The following is a 13111-nucleotide window of genomic DNA, read 5'->3' on the forward strand; positions in this document are numbered from 1 at the left end:
TTTTTGGTATTTTTTAAAACAATAAATAAAAACGCTCACTCTCTTTCTCGCTCTCCTTCTTCTATCACCCCACATCCAATTTACATATAATTTAATTTGATGTTTGTATTTATATTTTTGCCTTCTTCTTATCGCTCTATCACTATATCAGAATTGCTATATTTCTCCCTATTTCCTACAAACTTGCTCTCTCTCTCTACATATCATTGTACCTATGTATTTATTCTTTCCTATCTTTCTTTTTAACTCTCTCTCTTTTTCTTCTCTCTCTCCTTCTCTTTGTGTAAGAAGAAACCTAACTATGCGTGATTGAATAAAACGATTAATCAGATTAATCAATCAATCACTCTTTCTGTGTGTGTGTGTGTGTGTGTGTGTCTCTCTCTCTCTCTCTCTCTCTCTCTCTCTCTCTCTCTCTCTTTCTCACTCCACTCCCTATCCTTATTTATTTCTATTTTTTCACTCTTTCTATATATATCTTTTTCTACATATCTCTTTCTCTCTCTCGCTCTCTCTTTTCTCTCAGTTTGTCTCGCTCTCTCAACTTTCTATACTTATCTCTCTATCTCTTTTAATCTTTCTTAATATCGCTTTCTTATCTCTCTCTCTCTCTCACTCTCTCTCTCTCTCTCTCTCTCTCTCTCTCTCTCTCTCTCTCTAAATTTAAAAACAAAAGTACTATCGCTCAAAGAAATCTCACTCTCTCTCTCGCTACTTCTCTCTCTCTCTCTCTCTCTCTCTCTATCATCTATCTATCTATCTTTCTATCCACCTGGAAAGATGGGCACTATTCACCTAGCTATGTGGAAAAGTGGTAGTTAATAAAGAGTTAGTTTGGTAGTTAATAGCTTATAAATAGGTAGGTTGGTAGTTAACAAAAAACTAAACATTTAAATATAGTGTGGTAGAATATATTGTTGGATTGAGGCAGATAATTAAATAAATTTAAATAAATACAACCTGTGTTTGAGTATTTATGTCTTCTCATATTGTAGTTTCTTGAAGAAAAGGGCAACATCTGTATAAGGCATTTTACGTTCTTAAAAGTTATAAAAACCCTTGGAACCATCAACTAGCATAATATGTAACAGGATTTATGCGAGAATCTAATTAACGAGAATACATTTATCTGAATGTGTAACAGGCACACGCATTGGCACTCACACTCACACATACACATCAGACCCACATGGGCCAAGCGTTATTATCTTAAGTTGTTGCACACGATTTGTAACAGAAACCCCCTTCGGCTAAGTGATGGATTTAATTTCCGTTAACTTAAAGGGCCATTAAACAATTCCTTTCTCGTGGACAGAGCGAGGAGGCTGAATGATGTCAGATCCCTAGAAACTACCTGGAAACCGATCGAAGGTCGCCGGCCCAAGGCCCCTCACGCCTTCTTTCTCGTCTCTCTCTCTTTCTCCTTCTCTTTCTCTTGCTCCGACAATTTAACAGTCCATAATCAACGGCTTCTCCAACCTTCGGCTTTAAAGGGACTTTTAATCCGTCTTCGACTTTCAATTTCGTACTCGGCCAGCGCCAGTCACGCAGAGCCGTGGAGATAAATGCCATCAGTCTCCTATTTGTTAGGGTGAAAGTGGACGTTTCAACTCTTCTTTTAAATATTATATTAAATAGGACCTTGTTTTATAATGCCTTTCTATTTATTATGCGTAGATTGTCACTTGTAAGTCTTCAGATAAATTTTAAGAATAATTAATGCAGAATGCAATGAAGCATGCAAGAAATGATTTTTAGCCCTCAAATTGCAGTCGTTGATAGTTTATATTTATTTACAGCGGACGTCGTGTAATTAGTAAATATATTGTAGAAAAATAAGACTCATTATTCAGTCTACAGCACACCTCCCACTATCAAATTTTTTAAAGTGATCATCATAAAGAACTTTCACAGACGAAAACAAAAACTTCAATAATCAAAAATGACGACTTTTTTCATAATTGTATATTTAAAATCAATTGTAAAAACACTACATATATGCTATCAGTACTTTTAGTAGTTTTTGAAGGGTAAAAACAGCATTAATTTGTAAAATTGTATTTTCTTCTTTTCAGTTAGAAACAAAATGTTCTATCGTCAAGGGATATCACGCCTTCATCAGTGCTTTGTGTAAATTGTGCTCAAATAAAAATTTAATTAAACAAATACGATATTCAAACAATCTAGTCCTGGTGTGAAAGTGTTGAACTTATAAAAACATTAAATCGCCAAGATCAGCCTTGTGTATTACAATAACAATTAAGCATTATAAATAAATAAAAAGCTATGCAAATACCAATTACTATACAAACGTACTATCCAAAAATATAAATGGTTTTAGTTTAAGCAGATTTTGAATTTTCATAAACAATATGATGAGATTCCATCGCAAAGAAGTGCATATTTTAAAAGAAATAATACAAAAATGATCATAATTTATATAAATACTTCTATCAACTAGCTTGATCTTTCTTGATTCTATGATTCTTCTTCTAAGATTCTAGCAACTAGAAGCATATTCAAATGTTACACTTGTTTTGACTGTCACTCGATGACGTCCCGGTTAATTGAACCAGTTGGGTATGTTATTTCCAATGTTATAAAACTAATATTAATCAATGTTTTTGAAAAATTACACCAATATCATGTACATTTTATTAATTTTTTTTATATCTTTCGTCCGTGTACTTTCACTATTCGTCCTTAACTAGAATTGACATTTTCAGTTGAGATTGTGTCAACGACAAAAAGGCTGGGATAAACAGAAGTGAACAACCTTCTGACATCGATTTACCACTGGTTCCAATGTATATTTAAAAAAGTCTATCTAACTATCTATGAAATACGTAATATTCAATAATTTTGTTAATCGCTTTAACGTTGAAAACAGTTTAGGATTAGAATTGATGAATAAAGGGGTAAATACTGACAACTTCTCTTGCAGAAAATTTCACAAGAAATAAACTTTACTGCTAAAACTTATCAATTTGTACTATATTTTATCCTTATAAACTTTATAGCTGTTAAATCTTTTCAGGAACATTAATACGTTTTTTTATCCTTTAATTGGGAAAAATCGAATTTTGGGCACTTGCCTGCCTATCTGCCCCCCAAATACGTATTTTTTTCGTTTAGGGTTTTCGACAAAACCAGTCAAACTGGTATAAAGAAAATAGCTGTGATAACATTCAGATTGTAACTTAAATACAAAACAACAAGAAAGGCTGGCCCTTGTGCCCTCAAAAATAGATTTTCACAAATGCAAAATTAATAAAAATTATTTATTTGCGTGTTTCGTCATATTATGTATTACACATTTAGTAGAGAGAAAGGTAATGGGATATTTTAGACTTTAATTTTTAAAAATCTTTTGTTTTTTTTTGCTGTTTTTGAGGGTATCGATCAAATACGAGATTATAGTAACCCTCGGGGTGCTGGTGATTTGAAAACCCTTTTGTAAGTACGTCGGGTTCCTTTACTTAACCTTGATGAGCGCAGGGTCAACGCCTAAAGCGCCGCCGCCACCGACGCCTCCTTAAAAATCTTTCCAATGAAATAATTCAATGGAAATTAAAAAAATACAGAGCGAAAGTCAGATTGAAAAGTCAGATCATCTCATTTTAAAAATGAATGTTTTTACATGATTTTCCATGGTAAAGAAATGGAAGCTTTCTCATATAAAGTGTCATCAAATCCTTTTACTTTTATAGATAAACTTTCACTATTGGGGACATAACCTTTAGCAGGCGGAGAATCTAACTGCACCTCAATTTTGTTTTCACCTATGCAAGCAAAATAGACCTTTAAAAATTATAAACCATGATTTCAAATAGGCGATTTCGTTAATGTCGCAAGAATTACACAATACAGTTATATCTTGGCGCATGACATGGGACTTGATGATTAACAATGTTCCCTTCTGATTTCATCTCGGTTCAAGGTGATTTGAACGCCGGGGAATATGCGATGTCCGTGTTACTTTAGCCCGATTCCACTTTATGTCACGTTGACTTTGGATTGGAGGAGTTGACCGGCCCGGAGAGTTCCGCCGTGAAATTGCCGAGAAATCTCGACAGCGCCCACCCTTGACATTAGGAGGGAGATCGTACCTGGAATCCGCTGTTGGGGCCTCTCTAACGTCTAATGGAATTATCGTTTTTCTCTTTTCCCCTCTGGTGTTTTAAACTAGGAAGTTCAGACGGTTCTGATCTTTTCGCTAATTTTCCATGAGACGGTGGTAAATGACCTAGAAAGTTAAGCGCGTTCTTCTATTTTCGAGGCTGCAGTGCGTCATGCCTGCTGGGAAACCCGCGTCATTCACATCACCCGTTATAAAAGTTTGAATCTTTCGAAACATCCCTACTTTCTAGGCATATTGCTTCAGTTATAAACTTAACTTACAATCACTATCAACATGACTATAATCAGCAGTTTTGAAAATCGTGATAGTATACAACATGAACAACGTTGATTTTTTATTTTTCCGTTTACTTCTCCGTTTCCCAACAACAAACATTTTTATTTATAAATGCAAAATAAATTCATAATTATTGAAAGCTAAAGAATATATCCTTGTGAACAACGCTATTAAATCAATAAATTAGGTAAAAAGATAATCAATCATTGGACGGAAGTATGATCACAATATACGAAGTTTACAACACTACGCATAACCATTTAGATTACGGTTTATGACGATAAGAAATATGGTTGATTATAAAGAGGTTACATTTCTTTTTATGTAAACTGATTGCCTCTGATCATTCTGGTCCGTCTGTTCTTGCTAGTTTAGTTTGCCTGTTTGTTAGTAGTTTTTCAGTCGCGATTCGGCATTGCGTTATTATATGCGTATATGAGTGTATAATTAAATATTAAAAAAGCTTTTTGGGAATGTTGATATGCTTTAATTGAGAAATAATACAACTTTTCTAACAAATATTTTTTTATTTTTCAAAATAAGTGCATTTATATTTTAAAATAAATTCTCAAATTCATTGTTTAAAAATACCGCCTATGTAATTTTTACAATTCAATTCATACAATTAATCCTTGCAATTCCAATTTGTAAATTTACTATTTCCAAGGAGTTGGAAAGAACAAACAGGGTTACGAGAAAGTCGAAAGCACATTGCTTATCTGTTCCTTGCGCTTTCTAGAATAGGCCAATAAAAAAACCGGCGAGCCAAAACTTCGATAAGCTTGTTATTCTTCTTTATTATTATTTTTAAGAGCTTAATAGGCGCTGATTTCAGAGTGAAATTTTTTTATTTTTATGGGGTGTTAAGGGTAAAAGCAGTTAGTGAAATCATGCCCTGGAAGAAAATACTTGGTTTTAGTTTTAAATGGGTTATTTTTTATAGTAAAATATGAAAATGAAATAAAAATAAGCATTTAAATCTCGTTTGTTATTACCTTTTCAGACATTATATAGTGAAATACATTTACTGGAGTTAATGATTTTCAACATCATCCTCATAACCCTTTCACCGGCAGGTGTGAATCTTCGAAACAGTGACTTTCTAATCAAAGGATCTGCTCAAAGAAAGTAGTTAACATTTCTTTTAGGAATTGATTGAAAACTGTGCAATTAGGTAGTCAGACAGAAAGATGATCACTCCGCTCCTGGAACGCAAGACGAGTAGCAGTATGGCCAATTTATCAAAGGATCCTCTCACTCGGTCAGGGACTTCAACGCCCGTGAGAAATTCCAAACCAACAAAATTCACTTGCAGGTCTTTTTCTCATTTCTTGTTCTCAAGTCTCCATTGAAAATGATTAAATTGGTAATTTAAATACTAAAGAAAGTATATGAAATAAATTAAATTTACTTTGTTATCCTGGAAGTTTTGACTTTAATGATTCTTGCTTCCAAACATGTAAAATTAAAAATTAAACGTTTTTGTTCTAGTTTTCTGAAAATATTTCCTATTGATAGCAACTAATTTTGATATTATAGTCCATTTATGATAGAAATCTAACAATTTTGCAATACTATAGGCTAGGCTATTGTATACAATATTTCTTCTTTCTTTTTTTTAATTAAATTTATTTGGTATTTACAACTACAAGTGATGTATTAAGTAAATATGTTGAATTATCATTTGAGGTTCTTGTAGGAGAAGTTCCCCAGTGGTAACACTCCTTCACACTGATATCTTGTTCAGTCTTCACACAATGAGAAGGTCTTGGGGCCACTTTCGCTTCAATCGTCTTGGAGGATTTTCAGGTAGGGTTGGAAGTGATAAATTTCGTACGAATAGACTGTGTGTGTTCAGTGATTGATGAAATTTTTTATATCGAGGTTTGATGAGTTCGTGTACAAACGGGATGTGTAGGTCTTTATGGATAGTGTAATTTGAAACGTAAAAAGGAGCATTTATAATTTGACGGAGAATTTTAGATTGGATTGATTGGAGACGCTGGGAATTGGAATCCTTGGTTGAGCCCCACACTTCACAACCGTACGCCCAGAGAGGTCTAATCATTGTCTTGTAAATTAAAAGTTTATTTTCAAGGTCTAATTTTGATCGTGAGTCGAGTAGTCTTTTTAACAATTTATAACGTCGGTTTGTTTGCTGTCTTTTCAGTCTTGTATGGGGATTCCAAGTCAGTCGTTTATCCATGAAAAGTCCAAGATAACGCACAAGGTCAGTTGTAGGCAATGGAATTCCATTTATATTCACCGCAGGAAAGACATTTTTACGTAAGGTAAAATTGATCTGTGTGCTTTTTGTTAGGTTTACCTTTATTCTCCACTTTGTGAACCTATTGTTAATTCATTCAGGTGTTGTTGTAAGTGTTGAGTGTTAATTGAGGGGTCCGAATTGCGTGTAAGAATCGCTGTATCATCAGAGAATGTGTGTGTATATGGAAAATAGAAAAGGGTCAAGTATGCTTCCCTGAGGAACACCCGCCCTCATGCGTATATAAGGTGAGAATTCAGTTCCCTGACGGACTCGACAAAATCGATCCGTCAGATAAGATCTCAGTATAAGATAGTACGTATGACGGAGGATGTTCCTCAGTTTCCAAAGCAAGCCCGAGTGCCAGACTCGATCGAAGGCCTGTTCCAAATCAAGAAAGACACCCAAGCAATGCTGTTTTTGTTCGAGGGAAGAGGCTATATTGTCAGCAACACGATGTAATTGATGAGTTGTCGAGTGAAATGTGCGGAACCCAAACTGATTATCTGGAATAATATTAGAATTTTCAATTATTGGCAGTAATCGTCGGAGAAGTAGTTTTTCTAGTATTTTGACAAGGATAGAAAGGAGACTAATGGGTCGATAGGAATTTGGAAGAACAGAAGGTTTATTTGGCTTATGAATCATTTTAATTATAGAGAACTTCCATTGCAATGGAAAATATGTGGTCCTGAGTACAGCGTTGTATAAGTATGTTAAGTATAGTAAGCCTCTGTGGGGCAAATTTTGTAATATTTGTTTTGTAATTAGATCATAACCTGGAGCTTTTCGTGAAGTTGTTTAATAGTGTGTCGTATGTCTGATGGAGTAAATGCTTTAAGAGGATAAGAGAGTTGCAAGGGGACATTCAAGTCGTGTTCAATGTCAAGCTGATGGTCATGATCAAGTATGTCATGGTGCAGTAAAAACTGTGGAAAGATGCTCTGAAAACAATTTAGCAATGTCGGAATTGGATTTTTCCCAAGCGTTGTTACTACGTATAGGAGGCGTGTGGTCCATATATCGCAGGATCTTACGGGTACAGTACCACAAAGACATGTCTGTTTTGGAAAGCGAAGTAGTATATTGTTTGTACATTTCAGCCCTAAGTTTGGCCAGTTCTTGTTTCAGCTTTCTCGCGAGTTGGTTCATCCGTCGATGATCACTCGGATATCTGTTACGCTGCCAGATTGCCCTGGCCCTTCGCTTTTCAGTTAGAAGTAGCCGAGTGTGTGAAGGTAATAATAACTGCTGATTATTTCGAGGTGGTGGTATGGAGGTTGACACCCATGCTGCATGCTGTATTAATTTTGTAAAATCGTTTACAGCTTTGTCAATTTCTTCTGCAGTTTTTAGAGATGTGTGTAGGTTAACATTTTTGTTTATTATTGTTTGGAAATTTTTCCAATCTGTAGGTCCAGTTATTAGGCAAGGATGATTTGGTACAATGGAAGGGGCAGAATTTAGAATTAATTGAACTGGGCTATGATCAGAAGAAAAATCAAATGAATTTGAAATATCCAGATGGGTTGAAGAGATTCCGGATGTTATAAAATAATCTTCTTTCAATCTTTATTTTTTAATCTTAAATTTGTGATTTATATAAAAAATGCGTAATATTTACAAATTTCTGTGCAGTAGGATAAAATGTAATTTTAATATATGTGTAAAAAACCCGATATGTACTATTCGACTTTGACTACTATTTCATTTTATTTGTACTTTTTATTTTTGTAAATAATTCCAAAAGCGAAGGTTTATATTAAGCTACGCTTTTGAAAAATCCAATGTGGATTACTTTAGATGAAGCTATCTTATTGGTGAGATTGGTGCGTTTGTACCTAGTACCCTGCACATTTAAGTGAGGTGTTCTCATGCAAGCCCAATATCCATAGTGAACTCGTCCGCGGTACTTCAGGGGGGTATACTGCGACCCTTCTATACTTGACATACACAGGCGATTTCCTGGTCGCGGCAGTGTGGCGCTAATCGCAGACGATGTTTATGCGTCGTAAACCTGAACCCAAAAATAGCTTAAGACAATCTTCACCGATTTCTGAACGATGTGGACGGAGAATAAACTAAGTCAACTGCAGTATGCTATACAGACGTAGCGTATCGGAGCTTGCTATGCTATGCATCTAAATCACTCAGAAACGTTCATTCCGAAATAGTTATCTTGGTATCATAAGTGTCATAAAAGGGTCTTACATACAAATAAAAAGTAGCATGGAATGTCACCCAAATCAGATATTGAGACAGATTACTCAAAACCCTCCACCCTTGTCACATGAAAAGGAAGAGGTCACCAGATCTATCGAGTGCTATTTTTATGCTGTTTTGCTAGACTTTTGTTGTTATTATTGATAATAAGTGATAATTGTAATCCTATCCTATCCTCTTAGAACAATTGTTGAACTCTACTTGTAATAAAATTTCATGTTATTTCGGTACACGTCCTTCTATATGACTCCCAGCACTGTTGTAAATATGTAATTATATCACAATTAATAAACCTAATTACAAAACCATGATTCCTAAAGCAATAATATGTATTATTTATGTACATTAGATATTAAAAATAACTCCACATTAAGGAGAATACATTTTTAGTAGACAATTTTTTTTAGTGTTGAGTATGCCGAATTATAAGTAGTAACATTTCATTAGCCGGTCGCCCAGATCAGGCATTGCTTAACACAAATAATTAATTAATTTTACTTTATTCCATACCAAAGATTACTAAACCACGACCACGCTAAGGAAGCGTAGAACATTTGATTGTGACAAAAGAAAATTAAAATAGACACAATAAACTGAACAAAGCATTTAGTTTTCAATCATCAAACTGCAGAAAATTTAAAACAAAATAAGTAATTTATTAGGTTAAAAAACCATGTTGTGCTTTTCTATAAATTTAATACAAATAAGTGCAATAGTATCGCAAAAAAGCAAATACTATGAATATTTTGTGAATTAAATTGTTTCCATTGAATATATTACAAAACTAGACAGTTCTGATAGTAGTAAGTATTTTAAGGCCTAAGGTAAATGGAAATATGATATTTTCTTATTTTAACCCTAACTCAAAGAAAGGAAACGAACTATAACCAAATTGATATCTTTAAATAGGTATTGAGTGATGTGCACCAGGCGGTGACGGCGCTAATCTCTTCTGAACTTTGTATCTCTGACTTTCTGAGCGTGGTGTAATCCGCCGGATAGGTCACACAATGCAGACCTTTCCTCGCTTGTAAGGATCCTTGGCATTTCGGGGGCGAGCCATTGTCTTCTTGCACCACCTCCTTCACTTCCTAGATATGCCCATCCGTCAGAAATCCAGTTGGAATGTGCTGTAGCAAAAATTGTTCAACAATACAAGTAGAATGAAAATTAACACAAGAAACGAAGTAAAAGATATGTAATAAAAGTTAACACTCGTGTTTTCACAAAACTACTTTTTCAAATTTAAATCTCTTAAACATTATCATTATCATCACACAGGACAAATACATCGTCATTGTTCCTGGAGTCAAATTAATAAATGCTGATGTAAACAATCAAGCTAAGCATCAAGACCCTCTTCTTACTTCAAATCACTCGGGACCCCGAAGAATGAACATTTTAATAGAATTCTTGTATTGAATGTATAATATAGTTTGTAAGTTTATATTAAATAAATGTTATTTTTAAAAACTCGGTTTCTTGCATCGAAACTATAACTTATATATACTAAACTAAAACACATTTCCTTTCTCTATAAAGTGAAATAAAAAAAAAGGTAGTTGACAAATTGACAGACAGTAGACAATTTTTTTAGATACATTTTTTTGCGCCGATAGCACAACTGTACTGTATGTGTATACAAATAGAGCTTACTTATTAGAGAAAAAACAGAAACATGTTGAATTTCATATTCATTTCACCCTGCCAAGTTTAGACAATGTTTTGCTTTAAAATAACATAACTCGTGTTTTTTCACAGGTGCTCAATTTTTCATACATCTGATGAATTAAAAGCTAAAACTATAAATTATATAAAAAGTAACACAAATGTTTGAAGTTTACATAATAGTTTAAATATTGAGATTTCTTCCTCTGAAAATCATGTGATGCACAATATTGTTGGTATTTGTTTTTGTTTATTAATTGTATTTACTTTCACTCGACCACATATTAAGATGTCGAAGATTTGTTAGATTGCCGCAATTGAAAAAAATGTTTGCTGTGTTAATTTGGAAAGTATTCTATTTTTAAACAAAATAATTTGTTATTTAATTTTTTTCTTGGTAAATACAGTTTATTGTGAATGCTGCTGAATTTATCACTGATCACTCTCGACAAGAAGATCGCTAACATCTAATTTTTCAGTCTTGAACCATTTGAGGGAGTAAGCTAAGTAAGTGGCAGAACATGTTCCCATTGCTATTCCAGAATAAATGTCTCTCCAGTGGTTCATGTTGTCACTAACAAGTTGTATGGACGCTAACAGCGAGGACGTTGTGAATATTGCTTGCAGAAGGCATTTACCATAGGGTGTTCTTTCGCAGCTGAACTTTGAATGGACGTAAATGCTTAGAAATACCATCGACAACGAGGATCTTGCAGCAACAGAAGATGGAAAAGACTGCCTTGCAGTTTTAACGAGACTGGCATCCCCAGTGCATGTGAATTTTGGGATGTAATTAAAATCTACCAAGGCGCAGTATTCATTTGGTTTACACACGAATAAAAAATGAGGCCGAGGTTCTCCCGTAAATATCTGCAGAAAGGTCACAAACGCTGATTGGGCAAACATGCCGAAAGTAAAAACTGACACAATAGTGTATGTTTTCATTATGGCTATCTTCTTTGGTTCTATTGTATCCTTCCATGGGAACGTGGATAATTCGCATGCCATCAGAAAAATAAACGAAAATAAACCAAAAGCTAAGTTTAAATAAAATTCGGATATAAACGGGGGTTTGTACCTCTTTTGAATCGAAATGTCAGCACAATTTATCCCCTTTGGTTGACACTTTAATAAATAACTCACTGTGAAACTCAGAATAATCGTCAACAGTAGAAGCGCAGCGTCTCCAGCAAACCTTAAGTAAAGCGCTTTTTCCATTGGGGTGGTTTTTTGATTCTAATACAAATAAAAACCAATGTATCGCTCGCGTTAATTATAAGATAACATGACAAATAAATCATATGCTTATTTCGAAAAAAATTGTTATTAAATTAAATAATTCCTGACCAATACGTTTATTCGCGACTGATAAAAATAAATCAGGTAAAAAAGTCAGCTTGATGTATAACTTCCATAAAGATTTTTAAAAAAAGTATTTTATTTTATTTATTGCTATCTGTACAAAATATACATTGAGCAAATAGTTTAGTTATAAACAAATCTGACAGACCTGTCAGACCAGGAGGCAGTGCGGAGAGAAACCAACGAGTGCTGGAACTCTCTTTTATTTAATTGGGTGGTTAGATAGAAGGTCACGAGGCTATCGTCGTTTTAAACGGCGCGGAGGGTTGTAAAGGTGAAACGTTGACAAAATAGTTAGGGCTAGTGGGTTAGGGTGGAGGGATAGTTTAGAGTGGAAAGTGAAGAAGCGTGTTCTTTCACGAAAGGGATTTTAAGATCTTTATGAATCGTTTGATTGGTGATATAGAAGGGAGCATTGAGGCGGAGAACTTTAGATTGAAAAGATTGAACTCGTTGGATATTAGATGATTTGTCCGAGCCCCACAGCTCGACTCCGTAGGTCTATATAGGTCTGATGAGCGTAAGCGGTTAGTTTGTTATGTATGCTTAGTGTTGATTTTGATCCAAGTAGGTGTCTAAGTAGTCCATATCTTTTGTTGTTCTTACAGTTTTAATCTTGTCTATGGGTTCCATGTAAGTCTACTATCTAAGTAAAGCCCAAGGTAGCCGACTTGGTTCGATGGTGGTATTATCTTGTTGTAAATGTGTATTGGTGGACAGGTTTGACGTTTGTGCGGAAACGTAACTTGTTGGCTTTTTTGTTCGTTAAACCTGACTCGCCAAAGATTGCACAAGTCGGTAATGAGATTTAGGTGTTGTTGGAATACTTCTGTTGCTAGGATAGGATCGGAGTGTGTTGATAAGATTGAGGTATCGTCCTCGTAGGTTGTAAGTTGTGTGTTTGGATGTGTGGGTATGTCAGCAGTGCAGATGGCGTAGAGGATTGGGCCCAGGATGCTTCCTTGTGGAACCCAGCTTTGATTGGCGTGATAGGTGAAAGATCGGTGCTGATTCTTACTTTAAGCCATCGATCCGAGAGAAAGGATTTCACGATAAGACAGTAGGAATGAGGGAGGATACGTTTTAACTTATAGAAGAGGCCGGGGTGTCCTACTCCGTCAAATGCTTCCATGAAGTCCAGAAATATGGCTGAGCAGTATTGTTTATTTTCGAGA

The 13111-nt window shown here is 34.8% G+C and overlaps 1 protein-coding gene across 1 annotated transcript; it reads right to left on the minus strand.

Annotated features, from left to right (window-relative positions):
- Positions 1-10692: 10692 nt before the first annotated feature.
- LOC106670678 (phospholipid phosphatase-related protein type 5-like) lies at positions 10693-11904 on the minus strand. Its single transcript, XM_014401201.2, has one exon. It carries the CDS (start codon positions 11790-11792, stop codon positions 11007-11009), a length of 786 nt encoding a protein of 261 aa, XP_014256687.1. The 5' UTR covers positions 11793-11904; the 3' UTR covers positions 10693-11006.
- Between the last annotated feature and the right edge of the window lie 1207 nt (positions 11905-13111).

The sequence above is a fragment of the Cimex lectularius genome, unplaced genomic scaffold, assembly GCF_000648675.2.
Source record: "Cimex lectularius strain Harlan isolate CLEC.00 unplaced genomic scaffold, Clec_2.1 scaffold58, whole genome shotgun sequence".
In the NCBI taxonomy this organism is placed as follows: domain Eukaryota; kingdom Metazoa; phylum Arthropoda; class Insecta; order Hemiptera; family Cimicidae; genus Cimex; species Cimex lectularius.